This window comes from Phalacrocorax carbo, chromosome 6 (assembly GCF_963921805.1).
Source record: "Phalacrocorax carbo chromosome 6, bPhaCar2.1, whole genome shotgun sequence".
Taxonomy (NCBI): Eukaryota; Metazoa; Chordata; class Aves; order Suliformes; family Phalacrocoracidae; genus Phalacrocorax; species Phalacrocorax carbo.
In genome coordinates, this window is record NC_087518.1 from 25,047,945 (window position 1) to 25,071,605 (window position 23,661).

A 23,661-nucleotide genomic window follows, 5' to 3' on the forward strand; every position below is an offset into this window, starting at 1 on the left:
CATATTGCTGGTCACACTTACCAACACAGTTTCCCTCAGGGTCTTGTAAAAATCCATCCATGCAGCGTTGCTTTGACTCACAGTAGAATGATCCTTCTGTATTCTGACAAATGAAGTTTACTTTACAACTATGTGTTCCTCTCTCGCATTCATCAATATCTGTTAATTAGATCAAAACATCAAATTGTGACTAGTTAGTTAAGCTGTAATTTTCAGTAGTCTTCATGACTAATTAACTTCTCAGAAAGGAAGTTAGGAAGCATTATTTAAATCAGACACCCAACGTTACTTATGGGAAATCTGAGGTTTAGGTGTGTTTGCTCTTGGACATCTACTTTAGCATAGGCTTCAGAATTTCTCAGGTCCTGCACCAAAATTCATTCAGGTCCCTACTGCCTTGTTCACAGCATCTCTTGTAAACCACAAATACTGAAAAATCTGCAGTTTTAAAATCCTGAAGACCCAAATTAAAACTAGGAATAAGGTACATATAATAATACATGTACCATACTCTTCCAAAAGCAAATGGTCTCTTATTCCTTATATTCATCAGGAATTCTAGGTAGAAACCTACCTCCACTGAAATTTATACTAATAGGGCACCTCTTTTCACTGTGTACAGAGGCACGTGTGTACATATATATGTACTTACATACACAGAACAAACACTTATCCAACTCTGAAAACTATTCTGAAAAAAAATCTGATGGAGGTGTAGTAATATTAGTAACTAATTTTGCTCTTTTTTTCTTAGTCTGCAGCCAGAGCTCGACACAGCTTTCTTATTTTTTATTATGTATGTGAAATTATTTCTCAAATTATGTTCACCAACTTAATGCTTGCTTTCTAGCTACATTGAAAACACCTCCTGCAAGTTTCAAACTTAAAAATTTACACCCAGCTGATATGTGCTGAGTAACTGCAAGGATCAGCTGGTATAGTGTCATTGCTTCCATCTTCCAGTAGAAGAAACCCCACCTAGGAACAGACTTCAGCTATAAATACATTAAAAATTCAGTTCCAGTGAATATTTTCAAATACTGCTTTAACATATGCTGGTTCCTGAGAATTTTCCCTGTGATGAACATCTTTACTAAAATGTAAGGACAAATGAAGGAAACTCTGCAATTGAGTGTCCCCTCTCCTCCAGGCATGCAAGGGGAGAACTGCTGGCACTTCTCTTTCTATTCTAACTCCTCAGTTAAACGTTAAGATCATGAGGGAACATCACCAGGTTCCCAGAAGGTACTATGTTAATAAGTAATGTTAATAAGACTGAGACAAATGTGGAACTGAGTATTTCATAAACCTCTGCAAATTCAATAGTTATCTGTAAGCAATTTTACACAGAGTAGTTCTGAAATTTTAGTCTTTCTTATAAGTCATTAATTTAAAGGCTACTTTAAAATAACTTCTAAATTTTATAATCTGTTATAACCTAACTTTAAAACCAGAAAACTAGCAAGATTTCTGATCATTTCTATTTTATAACCTGATATTACATGTCAAGAGCTAAGTTCTTTTCTTAGGCATCTCTTACTCCAGCTGTCAGGAAATTCTTTGTGTAAAAAATTTAGGAGTAAATAACACTGACTTTTGCCCTGGAAGGCAGGGTACCTGTCTTTTGCATACTGCTGTACTGCAGAGCAACTTCTGCTATGCTGTCACTACTGAGGTTAGCTTCTCCATTAGACCATCTCTATAGACCAAGGAGGAGGAGATGAAGAATAACCCCATGACCATTCCAAATGTAAATAAATGCAGGCAGACCTCCTAAACACCGGAAGGACCAGACTGAGTCAGCCCCACAATCCATTCAGGCTGTGATTCATTGTTCAACAGCAAACAGCATCAGCCCCTTCAGAGAAAAGCAAAGCTAGGCAGAAGAGTGTAATAGGAATTCTTCCACCAGTGCTATCTCTAATGCCTTAAAAACAGAATAAATCCTAATTCATAAGGTTTCATCCATTTTCCAAATAGTTTATAGTTATCACTGAAAACTATTTCAAATAAGTAAATGTACAGAAGGGGCCTATGACACCAAACGTTTCCATGATGATCAGGCTTTTTTAGTTACAACCCTGAAATCACAGACCAGCAAAAATAAAATACTTTGCAATCCCTCTCCTTTCCTTTTTGGTAACACCAATCGTATCAGCTGAAAGACACTTTTCTTACCAAAACATTCCCCATCCTTAAGTTCATAACCTGACTGACAGCTCAATTCTTGGAGACAGTTGAATGATCCCATCGTGTTGACACAGTGCTCTCTCTGCTGGCAGGTGTGCGTATCTGTTACGCATTCATTAATGTCTACAAGAAATAGTTAAACAATTCAGTGCCTCATATTTATCAAGTGATCTGCCTCTTCCTGCTCTTTTGGAAGGAGTTAAAAGCCTAGGTGAAACCATTTCTTCCAAAACATAGTCAATATAAACTTTGCTACAGCATTCTGATGACAGATTTGTTATTCCAGGATCTTTTGTTAACACAGAGTAACTCAAAAGACACAAATCACAGGAAGATTTCCTTCTCCTCCCTTCTTCCCAAATGTACAGTGGATGGTGCAGGAATTGAGGACAAGGGGTGGACAGAATTGATTAAACGCAGGCTGGCCAGAGGACTGATAATCAAGCTTCTGGTTTACTGGACAGAAACTTCCTGGACAATGGAATGAGAAAAGGATTAATGCTTACTGCTCATTACTAGGTTTTCATAGCTCAGGCTATATTTCAGTCCTCCTGCTTCATGCCAGAGAGACAGTAGTTGCTGGTGTGGAACTGCTGCAAGAGACAGGTACTGAAACTGGCTGCCTGACTGAAGGTGGAAACATGTACATACTTATTTCTTAAGGAATGTGTCATTAGAACTGGATACACAAGAAAATATGGAGAAAGGAATCCTGAAGGCTCAATCAAGCTTGTAAATTTGTATTTAAATCTTTAAAGAGATCTGATTTCAGCAGGTAGGATAGCAGAAAAGCTCTTTTAAAACAAACCAAAAAAATCACTTAAATACAAGATTGTGGAATGTAGGACAATTTGGAAAATGATCCATTTTGATAGGCTTGGATGAAATAATCACAAATTCACATTTTGCTTATTTTAGTAATGAAAGCTAGGAATAGCATGACGAGCAAATACTTAGAATCAACAAAAAGGGGTGGAGACTGGGAAGAGAAACTTTCTTGACATTCTCCACAAAATGTAACATGTTCACAGTTCTATATAAATCTAAGAAGTATTTCTAGAACTAATACAAGCCAAATGTGACCATAACAATTACCAATCATCCAGTTTCTCTGCACATGAAGCTGTTTTCATACTACACAATAAAGCAAGTATTGTTTAAATCAGATTTTAATTTTGGCTCATTCTCAGGTAAGTACAACATCAGATATAATACTTCCCTTTGCAGAGCATGAAAACAGCAAAAGTGATTTTAAAAGCTTTTTGTCTTCGAAAATGTGTCAGCTTGTTTTCTGCAAATAGATGAAGAGGACCACTGAAGAGTCAGCTAACTGGTGATGTGCACTGAGCTTTGCAAGATGAGTATGTTAGCTTGGTGCCATTTCACTTCTCATTTATATGCATTTTCTTTTTGCTTGCCATTGCTATTCTTCACTTGCCGTGTACTTGCTTTGCAAAGCCAGCTGATTAATCCACAGCAAGGTGACTAACATCTGCTGGATATTTTTCTGCCTGTCCCACGCAATGTTTGAGTACTTTCACTGAGTGGCAGGTACTTACATACTCCAAAGTTTTTACAGGGTTATGTCCTCCTGGTGTTTGTACAGTTTCCCAGTTTCTACACATCAGAATGAAGAGTAAGCAGGAATATTCTCAGAAAGTGATCTTGGGGAAACCTGCCCTGTCCGTCCCCCCCCCCCCCCCCCCCAAAAAAAAAACCAAAACAAACCAAAACGAAAAACTCACATACTGGGAGAATATGAGCTGCTGTGGTAGACGTCTCCCACCTAACTAGGCTTAGTTCTTAAATAAATTTGAGATTGTTGTTGTTGTTAGAGAAAAATGGCTATGGGTAACCACTTAACAGCATCCAAACCAGTGGAAGACTTTCTACTGGCTATACAACAGGTCTAAGATTATCTGTTCTTGCAAACCACAAAAAGACTTTTCATATAAAGAAATTGTCAGCAATACACTGCATCATATGAACTTAAGGCAGTTCAACACAATGTCAAGAGAGCCACTAGGAGGAAAGAATCTTTGTCTCAAATACTACCCAAATAAGGGAGGAAGTACTTCACCTGATTAGCAGGCATAAACAGGTAAAAAGAAGGTTAAGATTTCCCAGAGAAAAAAAGATCTAATATAATTCCATATTTTGTCTATATTTTTCTATTCAATTTTCAAATTTCTGACTACTTGAGAAAATAAGTAGAACCATCCTGAATGCATTTAAGGAAATTCAAATTATGGAAACTGGAAGACTACATGCAGAATTTTTGCATTCAATTAAAGTTTTGTGCACAAGAGATACACTGACAATCTCTAAAGCCTAATGATTGTGATCTGGGCTGAGAGGCAAAGCTTAAACTATGAGCCAAGCAGTATGCAAAGCTCTGCTCTGTCTTATGGGCATGAATCTCCATCTCTGATATCAGGCCAGTTGCCAGCCCACCAAAGTTCCCTTTTCATTTTATTAAACAGACATGCCCTTTTTTGTTCATTTTTCTAAACAAATTCATAAATGGTCATGCCACAAAGTGATCTCAAAAGACTTGCAGCATCTTTCTCATGAGTTCCCATCTGTCCATGTCGTTGCTCTCAATATCAATGCCTGTCGGAAAACAGTGTCCCTTAGCATAAGCATGAAGGTGGGAAAAGGCATCTTTTGGAATATGGTCCCAGTTTGTGCTGGGGCAGCAAATGAGCTCCTGTGCTAGCTCTGTTTATCCCAGCCTGTACGTAGTATCATTTTGCTCTAATATTATGGCACAAGGTAGAGGGGAGTGAGGACCAAATACATTTTATAAAACAGGACATCTCTCTCCTTTTTCCCTCCCTGTTGACTGTTCATAAAATCAAGAGTGCCCATAAATTGTCTCTCTTCAGTACTGGAAACCAACTCAACAAGCCAGTGAAATGCTTGACAGACTACTAGGATACAAAAAATATGAGTTACTTTTTCAGTTTGAAACAAAGTTAATTCCCAGCATTGAACGAGCTGTAGTTTTCATCCAACACAACTAAGACTGTGAGGTAGGGCAAGATTGTATCTATAAAAAAAAAAAAAACAGGAATAAGAGGAAAAATAATTCAGTAATATATTAAAAACAAGTCACACAATTTTGGGGAAATCTACTAAGTCTATGTGTGTGGCAACAACATTCCTCACTTTATGTCAGTAAAAAACAGAATGAAATGCAATCATGTAATCTCTCTTTTTTTTTTTCTCCTGAAATTGTTGACGACAACATCAACATATATACATGGTCCCTGAGCATATCTGTTGCATCTAAGAAGCTGACATCTCTGCAAAGTAATATCAACATTTACCTAGGGCTATTTTTTCAATACATACTTTGACATTAAAAATTGATTTTTATGCACATTTTACAAAAAAGTGAATGCAGACTTTTTTTTGTCCTGCATCTGCAGTTTCTCTTTTTTTTTTTTTCTCTTCAAATTACTTTAGCTCAACTCAGTTTATGGAATACATCTGTTAATTTAGACCCATTGGTATTTTGCAACCACCCATCCTGTGCTCACACACAGTTCCTACAGTTCAGCAATAAAATGACCGCTTACTGCTTAGTCTAGTGGGAGGGAAATTTTACACGGGAGTAGCAAAGTAGCAAAGTAGTCTCCCATCAGTATGCATGTGGATGTTGGTAATAACTTTGCCTGAAAGTCATCAAGTAAAGCAATCCACATTAAAAACATCCAACTGGACTCTATCTCTGGAGAACATGGAGCTTTCAAGACTAAAGACATTTTAACATCTGTTTGCCAAGTTACACAAAGCTGGTGCATGCAAGCTATTTAAACAGCTGGTGACTCTTCATTGTGCATGGTTGGCTTTCAGGAGCTCTGGATATCTGCTCTCCAATGCACCTGGAATTATAATCTTCCACAGTTTGACTAAAGGAAATTCAACAGATAAGAGGTTATCAGATGTTTTGTTGCTGTGCAAAGATTGTTCCTCCATCCCCAAAATATGCAAAGGGTAACATCATTAAAACAACAATCACTTGCAAACAAGTTACCAAAGCTTTCCTCATGGTGTTTGAGATAGCTCAAGATGAAACACAAAAGCAGTTAAGCTGGAAAAGGATACCTTAGGTGAATACGGCTGCAACAAGGCAGTTGAACAAAACACTATGCTTGTGGCTTTCCTCCTTCACTAGAAAAGTAGGAAAAACTTTAAATATGGTAAGTGTTTTCCAGGCACCACACGCAGAGCAGAGCTGTATATAAGCAGGGAGAACACAGGGTATATCTATCCAAAAAGGAAGAGAAATTTGAAGTTTTCTAGATCATTTACAAGGGTACCTGTAAAAACCTGACTTGCATTAGAGAAATAGAGATTTGTTATTTAGTGAGGGAGAGGAGGATCTTTTAGCTTTTCAAATGAGAGTTGTATCTTTCATTTTATTAGCAATGCCTGAGGTTTATCTTATATCAGTCGCAATAAAACTCTGTTAAAATGTCATGGGGTAGAAGACAGGAGAGGAAGAAAGTGAATATAAGGAAGCATTTGGCATCTTCTATAGCACCTTCTGCCAAAGCTGCTGACAAACACGCATTAATTTAGTTTCAAAACACTCCTGGGAGATGTAGAAAAGGATAGATATATCCCTACTGCACAGTCCAGGAAAAACACCAGGGGATTAAATGGCAAGATTTTCAGAAGCAGAAAGCAAGGTGAGGCAGTTCCTTCATCTGCTCACTTACATTATTTTCAGAAGCGTGGTACATGCAGCAGGCTCCACAAAAGCCATGAAACACATCATGCAGACTGTGGCCAACTACAAATACCATCTTCCATCTCACAATCTGGTATTTCCTCTGTAAAAGCATCCTTCTTTCCAGAGGTGTTCTCTCAGCCATTTAATTTAAACTAATTAATTTCATTAGTTTTCCAAGCTCACCAGTATCTCTGATTTCAAAATAAATAATAATATTTTTTTAAAAAATCCAATTTTGACAATTTAAGGAAAACCCAGAAGATAGTAAATCACATTTCTGCTCTAAACTATGACGTATAAACTTTCCTGCTCATGCCCTTATACCATATGATGCATATTAATAAGACGAGATCATAGAGCTTTAAAAGATAGGAACAAAACCAAAGCTGTGATGGTCAGAAAAATAACATTCTAAGTGTAGGGAGAAGGACAGGAGTGGAAGAAGGCGAATGTATTCATGCATGACATTATAGTCACAGGCATTGCTGCTTTCATTAATGACTACAGGTCTCCAGGTGCTCCATTTTTCCAGGTGTTGCGACACAAGACTGCTGCAGCTCAGGTGCCTCCTAAACCAGCCTCTATAAAAGTATCCCAAATAGAAACTGTTTCATAAGCTCCACCTTTGGCTTTTTGAAGCAAATTAAATCCTCATAATACACTTGTAAAAATAGATTGCCTTCTTATATGACCTTAAATAGCAGGGATGAGACAGCAGAATTATGATGCATCTTTGACTTTTACACAAAGAAATTTGTGCCAGAATCAACAAAGGACTAATCTGAATTTTAAGATTCCATCACTTTGGAATGGATCTTTTCCACTGCCCAGAATTATGCAGATTTCTTGAGTTGTATTTATGAAGTTTGGTTGTTCCATGATGTCTGGGGATCTGGCAGTATTGCCGTGTCCAGAGAGATCAACTGCTATGTTTTGTTAGTTCAGTTTAATAGTCATCAGTACTGCTGTGGTCATCATACCTATGAACTTTTATGACTTTTGAGCAAAGTTATATGTATGCCGAGAATGAACTGCTAGGGAAAATGCCAAATAGCATACAACTCATGATGTTAAGTGGCTGAGCAAATGGTGCACATGTGTTTTTTACTAACTCATATTGAAATGACATTTGCAAAGATGGCCAGAGAGCCTTTTAGCACAAATGGTTTAAATGCATCGCAGAGCATGAAGAATTATGATGCTGTGGTAAACAGCTTATACCTATCATCTTACCAACACATTGTCTATGCCTGCTGAGTATAAAGCCCTCTGCGCAGATCACTCTGTGGTTGACACAGTAGAGTGATCCCAAAGTGTTCACACATAATTGACCCCTGGAACAAGCGTGAGGACCTGCAAGGCACTCATCCAAATCTATATCAACATGTTGCAACCAAAAGGGAAAAGCAGAATTCTATTAAACAATTTGTGAAATGAAACACTTCTTTCATGATGGAGATCTCTAAATGAAGTGCGTTCGAGCTACCACATCAGCACCATGCTATAATATATACAGCGTTACACTGAAAATAGGGCTGGAATAAACCCTTGGAGATTACCTAGTCCTTGCTCGCACCCCTATGCTTTTGCCATTCCAGAAAGAGACATTCTTAAAACGGACAGTCACACAGATGCAACACACACTCTTTGCAAGAAACCTCTTCCAGTGCACCACTACCCTTACCATCAAATACTTTAATGCAGATTATAAATGTCCCTTGCTACAATTTAAACTCACTACTTCCACTGACATTTCTGCATGTTTTCACCTCCTGTGGGAAAATTATTGCCTTGAAATGCTGAAATGCTGCTTTTGATTCTGACATTAATTAGTCAAATTAGCTTCCACCACACTTGTGTAAGCAATGCACAGTGTCTTATGTGGTGATATTGAATTCCCATTTTCTTCACAAACTATCTGGAATTTCATAAAAATGATTTGTTATTCAATATGATCTGAGATTAGGACAGATGTGGATCACTTGTGAGCAATTCTGAATATCAGAACCTTCTCTTGCATTTCACTGCTGGCTGTTATTGCTCCCATTCTTACAGATTTATAACTCAGGTATGCCACAGGGCATTGTTTCCGACCCCCAAGTCTTTCCTGGGTAAACATATCCTTCGTCTCTACCAAGACATGTCCATCTAAAATTTATATAACATGAATGATCATGCTGCAGCTTTGAAATTCACTGTTCATCATTGCGCAGGCCTGAGTTTCGGTGGCAAATGAAACGCATGGAGCTGTATCAGCTCACAACAGCACATTCTTCCTAGCAGTGAAGCCTTACTGGATTCAGGATTTCAAGACAAGCAGAAATAAAAACAAACAAAATGGGTGACAGGGCAGAGCTGTAGCTCTGAGGGGGTTCCTCAGGACAACAAATATGCCCATGTCCTGCTAGCTGCTCCCATTCTCAGGGAGAAAAGCTGTGTGTCCATAGCTGAGTAGACAGACCCTGGGGAGGAACAGTAGTGGGAAGAGAGATCAAGAGGGCTGTAAAAAAAGCCTGGAATGTCAGAGAAAAAGAGCACAAATCCAGCCTTGCCTTCACCTGAAATCCCCAGGTAACAGGCACACTGGATAGATGCGCTTCAGGACTTATGTGTGAAGCAGGCCTGGTATTCCTTCTGGCAAATGGTCTCTGTACTGCCACTTGCAATTCACAATACTGAAAATAAGGACCCCTTAGAGAAACACCTAGGGGTATGAGATCAATGAGATCTATATAAAAGCGTTTTAACCATGTCACTGTGGTGAACCTGAACCACTTACCTTCACAAGAAATCCCGTCAGTCATTTTAGTATATCCAGACAAACAAGAGCATACAACATTTCCTGCCACAATATTGCAGATGTGCTTGCAGGGGCCATTATCTATACAAAGCAAAATGGTGAAATACATTAGCATTCACAACACAGATCAGCTGAAGTTACAAACCTCCAGGTCATCCAAATATAATCCCAGTTTAGGCAACAGGTAATGCAATTTGTAAACAATCTATCCAGACAGCCCTAATCACTACTTTAAACCCTCCTATTACACAGAAACACACCTGTGCCACTCCTACCTGTATTGTTCATAACATGCTGCACAGCTGCATTGCTTACCTTAAACTAAATAGCGGATGTGTAATAACCCTGACATCAGAGTATAGCCTCAAATTACAACCTCAGGTTTCTCTTGATAATTCCTCAGCCTTATGCCAGAGGTAACAAATTAAGGATGTGCACTGAAATCAGACTGGTGAAGGGCGTGTGGAATTTTATTTGGGCTCTCTAAACTTTCCTCACTCATCTGCACCTGCAGTTTATATCTCCAACATACCTTTACACTTATCTTGCTCTTCTTGTAAGGACATGATGAGAAGAGGCTGAGAAAGAGAGGCTGCTGGAGGGATGGTGGCTTCTGCTTCCAGCCTTGTCACCTGCCCTCTGTCAGGATCTGTAAGGCAAGGGAAGCAGAGATGGATCACAGACAGTGTCATCTCCACCAGGCACCCCATGGTGAAGGTCCCGGTCCCATCCATTCCACTTCATCATGGTTTGGAGGAGGAAACATTTTGGTGACCTGGGCAACTGTCTATGCACAGAGGTGACTAGTCAGTTTTAGAAGCTGCCACCTGTTTGATATGAACAGCTGTCTGACAGCAGGCACACACAGAGTGCTGCCTGCTAATGGAGACACTCACAAACATCATGGATACAGGTCAGGGAGCTTGGCTGAAAATAACTTCTGTAGGGTAAAATATTGCAACTCCTAAAGAATCAAACAGAAAGTGTTAATTTTTTTTTTAATGCTGCTATATCTTTCATTTTGTGTATGATGAAAAAAAAAGCAGAACCCAAAGCAAGTCTTTAAACTTACTCTGTACACCCTATTTCAACACAGATGAAAAGCAGACTCTCACCTTCACAAGCACAGGATACTCTGGAATGACTTTTACACAGCTAAGTGGAAAACATGACAGCTGCTATCTGTCATTAGGATTTTCAACAAACAGTAATGTTGAAGTTATCAGAATAGTTAAAAAAAAGAAAAAGAAAAAAGAATTGTTCTGCTACATCAATAAGAGTAATCCAGCTTATCAATACCATCAAAACAGAAGCCTAAATCCATAAGGCTAAATTCTTCCATAAGAGGGGTGTGTCCTATTTCTATCAATTTGAGTTCGAGTGTCACGTGGAGCAAAGTGTGAGTCACTGAACAATGACAACATTAAATGCCAAAGCGTGATTGCAATAGGGGTTTGGGGTATGGGAAGTGGTTTCGTTTTAAGAAAAAAAAAAAAAAAATCACAGATACACAATGGGGTATGACACAGAGGCGAATACAAGACACATGCTTGTGGCATATCCTGAGTGATTTCCCCAGAAAGAGAGAAGTGAAGCGAGAAGCTTCTGAAGTTTTGTCAGTGTATGCTTTCTCCTTGACTCACAGAGCCACTGCAAGAACATCACTTCTTCCAAGCCTCATGAAAAAGGATGATATGTTTTAAAAAGCAAAAGTTAAATTCAAAAACATTCAGCAAAGCACAGGAAATGTACTGGTACAGGTACAAATACAAAAGCATTATGTCATAGAATGGTTTCACAGGAGTGAAAATTACCAACAATATTAGATCTAAAACTGTCTGTTGTGGGTGTCCATGCACAGACCACATGACAGAGATGTGCACATACGCAGAGGAAAAATGAGAAATAAAAGGCCACCATATCACATTGCCAGGTAGAGTACATATGGTTTAGCCAAGTGTAGTAAGTGAGGTGCCCTGCCCTGCCATCTCGTTCACCCAGCCTTTAATTTGGCTCACGATTCCACAATGACAGCAGAAGCCCTTCCTCACCTCACTCCTCCTATGTTTCTCAGATGTCTTGCCTGCAGTCCCTTACCCTTGTTGCAATCCTCTACCTCAACAGAGGTCTGTAAATCCCTCTAAACCTTTTGGCACAGCCATAAGCACTGCAGTCTTGAGGATCTGCCAAGAAATACTGACTACCCAGCTACAAGATGCATTAACACAAATCTGCACTTCAATGGAGTTAGTAATGGGAGAAGCAAAGCAAGGCAAACCAAAACCACACATATGCTCCAGGTGAGCGATCAAGCCAAATCTTGCAGTGCTAAAATAAGAAACATTTTCTTCACCTCTTTTGGATTAGTGTCCTTCCCCAGAATACTAATATAAACAACAGAGTAGACAGCTGCCACAGAAACACTGTCAAGCACATTATTGATGTAAGCGCTGTAACATCACATTGAGAAAAATGACATAATGAAGGCTCATTGTTTGGCTTGGGCAGAAAGTATTTGAAGTCTAAGGAATTTTGTCATTGGATGACAATGTTTATTTTACTTGTTAAATAACTGAAAGCACTTGTAACTAATGTGAGGTTTCAGCTTTTCAGGTTATCTGATTTGAAATCTTGCCATTGGAGAACTCCAGACATCAAAACAATTACAACACAATAGACTCTCTTTTCAAGACTTCCATCACATTAGATATATTTAGATTTTGTATCACTGAAAAATGTTAATGATTTTAGATAAAACTCAAAGTTCAGGAAGCAATGCTGTCTGTCTGAACTGAGAAAAGTTTATCTAAAGGCAAGCTAACTGTGAAATACAAAATTACTCTAAGAAGAATAGATGTTTCTTTAACAATCTTTACAAATCCTCTTCTGAAAAGTGAAAACAGTCTTGTTTTTTACATATTAAATACCACCCTGATCTCGTGCCACCAACACACAAAAATGAGGCATTTTTGCCTAAATTTCCTAAGTAGTTGGTCTTCTTTACACTTATTAACATGTCCAATTTTCACAGAAAATGTCCATGCATCAGTACCCATTAAAAACCTCACAGAAACTACAGAGAAACTAAAGAAAAGGTTGGTAGATCAATGCAGGTGACACAAAGACACCATCATTCATGGTGTTTCCTACCCATTTTCTCACCTGGAGAGCAGCTGGTTCCATCATCTTGCAAAGTGAATTCTGGAAAACATGAACACTTGTAGGACCCCACAGTGTTTATACATAAATGCTGACAGAGTTCCCCACCATAGATAAGGCATTCATCAAGGTCATCTCCAGGAAGGTTATTTGACATTTCAGCTTCATTACTGATGGACAAAGCTTCATTGTGATCTTCTGTCTCTGAAACTAGAACAGAACAACTGTTGTGGGTCCTAACTGGTGTTTTGGCATTAGGACTGTACAGTATGGAGCTTTTGCTCACACAAAGTCCAGATACAGTCAAATCTACCCAAAACAGTTATTCTAAGAACAAGAGCAAACGAACCCTTCCTGAAGATAAGGCCATTGTGCTGAAGGTCCACTACCTCCCTTCCATAAGGCTGGAGGGACAGACATTTTACAGGAGCCATTGACAAAAAGGTGATGCTGGGAGGTCACACACTCCCCTTTCACACTGACTACTAGCACCATTGCTATTGTATGCAAACTAAGGTAACACATTGAAGCCCCATTTGAAATTGGCCCCACTGAAGAACCACAGTGAATTTCTAATTTCAGGAGAAAAATTACCCAGTTGGTTTGGAAACTCTTTTCAACATCACTATTAATTTATTGGCTACTTCTGTAGCTAGCATTACAAACATTCTAGGACACACTTAAGAGTGATATGGCTATCCTACTTACTGCTTTTAAACACTGGCAAAAGTACTATCCTTTTCATTTCCTGACCAAGTTTGACAAGACTTTCTGTGATACTAAAATTAATTGGTCAGCAAGTTTCTCAGTAAGCTTTTCTTAAACACATATACGCAAACTTCCTTGCTCAGTGAGGTCTCAGCTAGATCAAAATAAACCCTTACATTTGTTGGTGAGAGAAAATACACATTTAGTTCATGAGAAGAGAATGGACAAAAACTGAACCCTTAACATATGCAGGAGGTTACCATGCAACTCATGCATGACAGGTGGCTACATGCTGGAAAGAGCACGACCTTGGGCAGAAGAAGGAAGAATAGCTGTCCAAGCTCCAGATTTGTCATGCCTCTCTGGCTACAGTGATTCGACTTAGCTCTTCAGCATCATTATGTTCATATGTGGAGAGAGTAAAAACAAACTTGCAGTGCTCTGGGGCTTCTCCAGAGTGTGCCATGAGAAAGTTGCTGTGGTGTTCAGCAGTACAATAGGAAATCTATTCCCAGGATGTTTCATTGGTATCACAGTCCATGGGACTACATTGTCTTGAAAAACTCATCATTTGCTTTATGCAGAATCTTCCAGCATAATCCTTCCAGCACCTCCCTGTGTATCTGTGTGAGAAAGAGACCTTATCTGCAACATCTTCAGATCATCAGTGGACACTTACCCTTCTCAGGCCTCACTGTTGGCAAAGGTTCAGGATGCTTTTTTATTTCTGGATGGATGAAGTGATCCCCCCCTTCACAGCAGGACAGCATCACATGACTGCAGGGGTAGCCCAGATTTATGTTGGACTCACAGGTTTCCCCCTCACTCCTTAATCGCAGGCCCAGATTACAGCAATCACAACATTGCTGCAAAAGGAGGAGACTATCAGTAACAAGGATCTAATACAGTCCACTTAAGGGGTGAGTCTGCATACACACCTGGAACTGATCTGCACTTTATTTAACAGTGGAAAAGCACTTAGGGTTTAGACAGCTGGAAATATCAAAGCTTTACTTTTGATTGTTTTTGCCATCTCTGCACAAATGGGTCAACTGCAACCAGGCTAAACACAAACTCCCACTGTGACGATTTCAGCAACTTCACACGCAAGGAACTAGTGGTGCCTCAGATCACCTCTTTCCAGCTCTTAAACACAGCCATTGCTAGTATATTATTTAAAAAAAAACAAAACAACAAAAACACAAAACAAAACCAAAAACAACAACCTATACCTCTTCATGTTACATCTCATAAAATGGTTAGCTGTTAAAGCAACGTGAAAGGAATTGTAGATGTGTTCCATGGACATGAGGATCATCATCAGCATTTTATCTCCATCAGTATGTCAGTAAAGACTCTTTCCTCTATGCAGCACTGCCTTGCAAACCCACTGTGACCTTTAGTTACCTAACTGTCCTGGACAGCATCCCGCTGAGAGAGTGGCTAGAAAAAGGCCAGGATATATTTGATGAGCTATTTGCCTTGCTTTTCTTTCCTGAGTACACTTAAGCAGCAGCTTCACTGACAGGTTGACATAATGGGGCATCCCTGAAATGTTGTCTCTTGCAGTCTCCTCTGCTGCAGGTGGCAGACAAAAACTGTGTTGTGCTTTACTCAGTCACATAAAAATCTATTGCACAGTCAGGTCACAAAAATACATCAGATAAATTGTATCAAATTCAAAAAGTCCGTACTGCGTATGCATAGTGGATACCTAATCAAGCAAGGAAGCTGAGGAGTTGTAAGTCTCTGCTACAGAGACATACAGGGGTCATAAGTGAATTGAAGATGCCTGCATGGATTTAAATGTAAGTGTCCTGACATCCCTTTTATATATATATTTTTATATATATATGCATGCTTTCACTGACAGAATAGTTATAAAATGTAGTCTTTTCCCCTCTGCAACTCCTTTGATAGTCAAGCCATCCAGCCCAGCAGCACTCATTGATAGTCTGCAGCTACACTGAAATAGCCTCTCTGAACCAAGAGAAGTGATTTCAGTCTATTCAAACATTCAGTCTGTGAAAAGGCATCAGACAAATAAAATGAAGGTCATAATTCAAACTGGCACCAGTTAGCTATGTCAACAGAAAGTCCAAGGATGGAACAGAAGAAAACTGAACTAAGCTCTCACTTCCTAGGAGAGAGATCTCTGACCTGAGGAGAACAAATAAGAGATGCAGCATTGTAAGGGTTGGACACAGTATAGAAATGGAAAGGAATCATGTTTCATGATTACCAATCCTAGACTGGCATTCACATTAAACCAGAGTCTGTCTCCACCAGGGAGACAGGGAAATTTGTCCACTAACAACTCAATCTGCAGAAACTCTTCTGCTGAGTCATCTTGAAAAAGATTAAAACACTGTGGCTTTAGGATTTCTTGGACATTTCACATGTAATATGAACATAGCTCTTGCACATTCAGCCCAGAACCTGACTACTTCTCATGTTTTATGTCCCTGCTTTCTAATCTGTAAAGTCCCCAAAAATCATAAATAGTAGACTTTATTTACATTTGTAAATATGTACAGCCATAAAGAGTTGCCTTTATGTGTCTAAATACATGTTTGTGAAAACTTTACAGTACAGGCCCTGAACATGCTAAATTGTTTTTTATACTAAAGGGGCTAAATCATCTTTTGAAAAGAAGTATTAAAAAATAATCTAACTATAATTGATTGTGGTCATGCTAGAAAAGAGAAAAATCCTATTTTCATCTTTCCCAAATCCAGAATCCCCAAGGTCAAAATTTTATGAATGGAAAACTCTTTCTGTAAATATTTTTAATTTTGGTACAATTTTTTCAGCTTCAATATGCAAAATAAAAGAAGTTAAGGATAATAAGTGTTTTTACTGAAGTGCTGTAAAATATTGCAATATTCGCCTTGGCTTTTTTCAGTCATAGTTTTGATTCACAATTTATCCCACGTGCAGGCATCACAGAGAGTATTAAATCAGTCACACACTTTTGGGTTCACATATTTTCCAGACGAATACAATTGTCTCATTTTCCAGTGGAAAAACTTATTCGTCAAAAAGTTCCTTCTAAAATGTAAAAACTTGAATGTCTTGATCTTCTATTAACTACATTTCAAACTTCACCAGAATTCTACAACTGATTTTATAACAAATACAACTACTGTTACATTAACATTGAGTAACATGCCTTGAGAACCACTGTTTGATGCACAACTTTCTATGTTCCTCTCAAAAATATCTTTCCTGGAATCCAGCATAACCAGGTTTACCATGGTGGCATCTCCATCCACTAGCAAGAAGTCCCTAAGCATGTGCTTTTTGCCTTAGAGTAAATAACAGGTAAAATCAGCCTAAGATTAAGTTCTGTTGAACACAAGCTGAATACCTGGATCTAAAGAACTGGCACTGCTGCATTCATCTTGAACCAAAAGTAAGGACCCCACATCTAAAATGCCTGAAGACGACCTACAAACATTTGCCACCTGGGAGTAAAAGCCTTAGCTTTTGGCAGGACAGCATAAACGCCTTGCAAAGTCTGTAGGGCAATTAACTTATCTGTCCACATTCTAGATGAACTACTTTGATTTATGACACCCAGACACAGCAGTCTCTAATAGCAGAGTGGATCAAGGGCAACACTGCTATTCACTATCAGCATTTTCTGCGAGGTCACCTCTGAAAGAATGCTTAACTATAATGAAATTAGAAAGCCTTTCTTAAAGTCTTAACAGTCTCAATATTTACCCATTTAAATTTTTTTTTCAACCAGTAGCTGCAATGACTTAGGAACTAAAGAGGAGAGCAATGCTGCTCCTTCAATAATTTTACCATTTCACATGGTTTCTCTTGAACAAAAACATTACATTGGAACTGGCACAAGGAACTATTCCACAACACTATTGTGTAACTTGTTAACTTGTTTCAGTTCAGACAGGAGCAATGAAGTTTTTCCTCTCCACTTCCTCCTGAGGAATGGCATGGGTGATAAGACTTACTCTACAGCTTGTGCTCTGTCTGGCATTCAAAAGACCCATGGTGGAAACCTAAGAATAACAACTCTGTCACACTTCAGAAATATTCATGTCTGCTCCCAAACGCACAAATTCTCTTTTTATTCTGATGGTAGACTCCACACCCAAGCAAATAATAGTTCTGAAAATGACTAATAGACATAGGTAATTAAACTTTAAACTCCGCAGTAGATGTCCCTATGTTTTGCTTTTCCAGTGAACAATTATCCACAAGAATCACAGATGTATAAGAACAAACAGAACTAATCGGTTTCCTGCTGAGACAACGGAAGCTGTGCTTAAGCTTAGATATAGCTATGTAAATTACTATCAGAGTGAAATTAATTCTGAAATATACCCTTCTGGTAAAAACAAGGCAAGTAAGCAAGATGCTGAATCTTCAAACTGGTTTAAATTGGTTTGGCTCCACTGATTCTCATAAAGCAAATCTCATCTATACAAGCTGAGGCTGTGGCTCTTGATTTGTGATTTGAACCATTCATAAATGGTCTGCCTTTATTTATGAACAAAAGTTGCCGTCATCATCTAAAATGTTTGTTCCTCTAGTCCATCATTTTGCTTAACTGAGAAATGAGGCTGTAATTCAACACTGTTGCCAAGCAAACTGTTCAGTAGCAGGTTTCACATTGTATGCTTGATTAAGTTTTGCCCTATCATTTTCTAAATTCTTCTACACCATAGACATAAAAACTAAAATGGTCTTTTCAGCTACTTCCAAAGTGAGGTAGCAAAAGTAATACAGCAAGTTAAACCTTAAAAATGGAGATGGAAATAATTCAAAACAACATTACTGTGAAGTTTTAAAACGGTCTGTATCACCAGGCAATTGAAACCTAAAGCAAACAGCATAAATTCCCTGCCACATTCCTCTAACTTTATTATTCACTGTGCTCCATAATAATGTATGAATAAACTAATGATATATCCAGGAGGTGAGGTCACCTCATATTCAGAACAAAACTTACAGAAGCATCAGAGCAACTTACCTTATATGATGATCCTCCACAGGGGTCGCTTTCCTCAGGTCCACACGCGTCTCCTTCCTTTGCAGCAATCATGCCAGCCAGGCAGCTGTTCTCCTTTATGGTGGAGACGCAACACTGCTTCTGAGCAATTCTGCAAAGGATTGTGGAGGTCAAGCGTTTACTGACATTGAGAAGACATCAGGATGGGATGCAAAGAAAACCCCAAACCTACTGGATTTACAACACATTCCACAGATTTGGTGTCTCTTTGACATGTGTGTCAATACTAGTACAATATAGACAGTACCACTGACCTTTGCAGGGTATATTTTTTCTCTTTTCTAATAAAAAGATGTACTGATAAATACTCAAGAATTCTTGTGTTTAGGTCACTATCTCTCAAAGTATAGTCACCAGTACCCCTTACAGCTCATCTATATTTGTGCAACAGTCTTTCTTCCCCAAGTTTTGCTTCTCAGAAATGTTCAAAAGTTTTCATAAATAGAAAACAGACAGAAAAATTCTTCCCTGGGAAGTTGGGGAAGGGAAACAAGTGTGTCCACCCTTACTTCTTCACCAACCAGAGGATTGAAGCTCTGGACAGGGCTTAAGGAAAGTGTCACATCACAAAATCCCTATAAACTCTCCTTTATAGCCCCACAGATTGTTACCCAGAATTTAAGCTTTCCTCTAACTTTGGTTACCAAAGAGAGGTTATGGGTTACTCGATCACTGTATATGAAGTACTTTGGGAACATAGATTTCCTATATATGGCTCTTCAGATCAAACTTTTTAACAAGATTCACTGAAGGTTGAAATGATGCAGATTAAAAATCTAAATGGCAAATTCCTAAATGAAATTTAATAGGTGTTCATTGAAATAATAAAATACACTTCCCTACTATTTTAAAGTCTATAGTGAATGTTCCCCCCACCCCTTCAGAGAGTTATCTGCTTCTTTCATTCGATACAAAAGGGCAGACAAAAAACCATATGGTCCATGACCATATGCTTTACTCCATGACCCTGTCTCTCAATCCATGCATTATGGAGACTAGCTGCACCCCAGAAGGGCTGTGTGTCTGGTCCTGGGATAGGGAAGGGCCCCTATGATGAGGAAGGGTGAGGGCTGAGAGCTGCAGGCCACAAGAATTCTCTTGAGGGTACTATGTTGAGTATGTGACCTGTAGATTGGACATACGTGACACAGATGAACGTGTTAAAACTCAGATTAAATAACATGTTATATTATGAGTAAGGGTAAATTTCTGTTCTGGGCAAACTTGGTGGCATGAAGGAATTAAGCAAAGTTTTTCTTTTTCCAAGAATAACCTTGATGTCTAACTATCTTTTGCTAATGCATTGTCACAGGGCATACTGCCTTATTGGGTGCCCTGGTAGAAATCAATGTGAGGGTTGATGCATTTTAACAGCCAATGCCTCATAGCAAAGCAATTCTGCAACAGAAATACTTGCAAGCAAACAACTTTTGTCAATCAGATACCATTATTACTGCATTAAAATATAATTGTCATAGGAAACAAAACCTTTTCTTTTCTGAGAAGAATGTATTTTCAATTCACAGCTTTCATCCTAATGCTTCAATTACAAAAGAAAAAAAATAAAGAAAGGGATATCTCTTATTGCAGTAGAAACCAGCCAGTAGCAGCCACTTGGCAACTTTCTCAATACCAGTGGCCTGTTGTGTCAGCTTTACATTAATATTTTTACGCTGGATAGCATAGAAGAGGTGTAACAAGGGAGCAGTAGTTTGAGTTTATTACAGGAAGGAGATTACCACCTGCATGTGCTTTGTTTTCAAGAAAGTTAGTTTTCTAATCCAGTGCTAATTGCCAACTGGAGAAATACATTTTTTTGAACAATGACTGGTTATTACCCAAATATATTCAAGTACCAGTAATTTAACTATATCACTTATATAAGACATCCAACCTTTCCTTAAAAATTTTTTTAAAAGCCCAACTAAAATAACTGAAAGTTATTATTGTTTGAAGAAATGACAAAATGCTACTAGAAGCATCTTTATATGTGCAAAGTTTACCATCTTAAAACACTGAAATCTCTATAGATCCATGTTCTTCTGAAATGTGATATTTAGCCATGAGAAATCCCTTTCGTGTATGAAATACATAGTAGAAACAGTATTGTCTGGAGCATGGAGTATCACTGGCCATTTTTAATTTTTGTATTTCTTTAACTATCAGCACAGTTCAGTTTCAGCTATTCTATTAGCAGAAAATGAACTGGGAACAAACAATGTTAACCACATTCTCTTGTTTCTTCTTCACAAGCCTACTCTTCGCAGACCAGATAAATGTGGTTTTTTGGTTCAAAGAAGATTCAGAACATTTCTGCTTCAGAGAAAGAGTTAATGAGTTAAGATCAGTGAAATGACATCAGTGTATTAAACTGATATGAGTCTCCAATTGAGACACACAGTGTCAACAAAAAAAAAAGGATTCATATTTGTACAGCTGATGTAAATGCCACCCAGATAAACATTGCTCTGTTATGATAAAACACATATCACTTATGAGATAAAAACTACTATACTGGGTCAGATGAGATTTCATCTAGCCTAACAACCTATTTCTGATACAGCCAGTGGTACAAGCTCCGGAAGTATCTTTACACCTGGCTGTCAGCTGACTACCTAAGGATTTCTTGTAACTTGCTTTATTTTAAGTTCATTCATCTAGTTAATACACATGATCTCTTTTATGTAGTCCCAGTTCCCATCCTGCAGTTAGTGTTGTTGGTCACTACACAGAGATAGGCCAAGTTGATACATTGGTACAGCAGAAGCAGCACATGGACCTGTTGGAGTGGGTCCAGAAGACAGCCACAAAAATTATCAGAGGACTGGAACACCTCTCCTACAAGGACAGGCCGAGATAGTTGGGGTTGTTCAGCATGGAGAAGAGAAGGCTGTGGGGAGACCTCCTGGCGGCCTCTTGATACTTACAAGGGGCTTGTAAGAAAGATGGGGACAGAGTTTTTAGGAGGGCCTGTTACGATAGGGCAAGGGGTAATGGTTTTAAACTAAAAGAGGGTAGGTTTAAAGCAGATATAAGGAAGACATTTTTTACGCTGAGGGTGGTGAAACACTGGCACAGGTTGCCCAAGGAGGTTATGGAGGCCCCATCCCTAGAGACATTCAAGGTCAGGTTGGATGGGGCTCTAAGCAATCTGATCTAGATAAAGATGTCCCTCCTCACTGCTGGGGAGTTGGATTGCTGGTCTTTAAAGGCCCCTTCCAACCTAAACCATTCTATGATTCTATACATGAATGCCCAGAGACATCAAGATACATCAAGCAGTAGCTTTAACATTTAAGTTTTTGCCACTATAAAACCCCAAAATGGCATTTGGAAACAACGAACACCTCAACCTGCAACCTCTCTATAAAAAACAAGAATCTACAGCCTCAGCAAGCACAGGGGAGGCTTCACTCATTTGCCTCAGCTGAAAAAAAAAAGAATTATATTAAAAAAAAAAAAAAAAATCAATCCTTCAGCACAGTGATGGTCACTTGTAAAACCCAAGTATTTATAGAAAACTATCCTGGCAGAACAGGAACTAGTTTTTATTAGTAGTATCTATCTTCTACTTCTAAAAATCTTTAGATACTGAGTTTAGTTAGTGGCAGACTCTTGGGAGTTTGCACTACTTGCAGGCTTTCTGGCACTTGAGGTTTGGATTTGCACATGGTGACCAGCTCTGCTCACCAGCAGTGACTCCCAGTGACAGCAGTAAGTTTTTGTCTACGATTTCAATGTTCTGAGGCCACGGATTTGAATACTCCTCTTACATGAAATGTTTTCTTTATACAGGATATTTACAGGTGGTTTTAAATCTTTAAAACAGGGACAGGTCTGAAATTTTGAAAGTAAAACAACTGAACTCCTGATCTCTTATTCTTTCAAATCCCAATAGATTCACATTTAGGATCTGGCTTTTTCATCTAAACCCAGGCTCAGATATGCAGGTGCAACTCATGAATGTATTGTATTTGCACCTACTTAGACCAAGATTGGTATTTTTTAATCTGTCTTTACTTCATAGACAGTAGATATGTGTCTGTTACGTCATGCCAGATCCCAATGGGGGGGATTTTAATCTCCCAGTAACTTCAGAAGGGTGCAATGATACTAACGTTGATAAAACTGATTAAGCCAAACTCATTTAATGCTGCAAATGTTGGGATCACTCTTAGAGAAATCAATCTGGCTTATGTTGCACCATGTGAATCTCACATAACTTCGCCTGTTTCAGAGCGAGGGGGGAGGAGAGAGAGATGGGATGAATTGCAGCTCACGTAATATGTTGTCCGTATTACCCTGCATCCATTCTTCTTTTCTTGCTGTACAGTTTGAAACTGGCACCATCACTCAGACCAGATGCTACTGATACCAGCAGTGTTATCAAGTTGTATCGTTCCCCCTCCAGCTGAACAGAGACATCGGAACCAGCAGCCATTCATATTGGACAATAAACACATCATTTAACGATATGAATAATCACTGCATTTAGCACTTGCCAAACGGAAGACAAACTCTGCCCTTCTATTAATCTGCCACACCACAGATGCACATAAAACTGGGAAAAGCCTTCTTTCTAATTTGCCGTGACATATTGCCAGTCTACCAATAATATATACAATGAATGAAACAGTTCCCAGTCTCCCGGACATCCCACAAATTGTACAATCATTTGATTTCTTCTAAAGGGTTGCTCTCTATGTTAATCTAAAATACTTGGTTTTGCCTTACGTACCTGCAAATATCACCATCCATTCCACTTACAGGGATTTCTGTGCACTCCCCGTTGTCTACAGCCCACTGGTGTCCAGCCCCACAGCAGCTCTCAATCAATTCCTTTGTGGAACCTGTATAAAACACACCCAGAATTTTTGTATGGAATGGATTGGTTTTAGCTCTGTTTTCTTAATTGATGAGATCTTTAAAATAATAACAGTTGAGCTTTTTCTTCTTTTTTTGTTTCTTTCCATATTTCATTTGGTGGAATACAAGAGAAACAACTGATACCTGCAGTAT

General features: G+C 38.7%; 1 protein-coding gene across 4 annotated transcripts in view; it reads right to left on the minus strand.

The window, feature by feature from the left end:
* Positions 1-23,661, minus strand: part of FBLN2 (fibulin 2) — a 118,144-nt gene that overhangs the window by 16,854 nt on the left and 77,629 nt on the right. For all 4 annotated transcript variants that reach the window (XM_064454300.1, XM_064454299.1, XM_064454301.1 and 1 more), the window contains exons 3-10: positions 23,381-23,492; positions 18,604-18,733; positions 14,281-14,467; positions 12,897-13,103; positions 10,267-10,383; positions 9,714-9,815; positions 2,179-2,313; positions 22-159 (exon numbers count right to left, since the gene is read on the minus strand). In XM_064454300.1, coding sequence (XP_064310370.1) covers positions 22-159; positions 2,179-2,313; positions 9,714-9,815; positions 10,267-10,383; positions 12,897-13,103; positions 14,281-14,467; positions 18,604-18,733; positions 23,381-23,492 — 1,128 coding nt within the window. The remainder of the gene's footprint in view (positions 1-21; positions 160-2,178; positions 2,314-9,713; positions 9,816-10,266; positions 10,384-12,896; positions 13,104-14,280; positions 14,468-18,603; positions 18,734-23,380; positions 23,493-23,661) is intronic.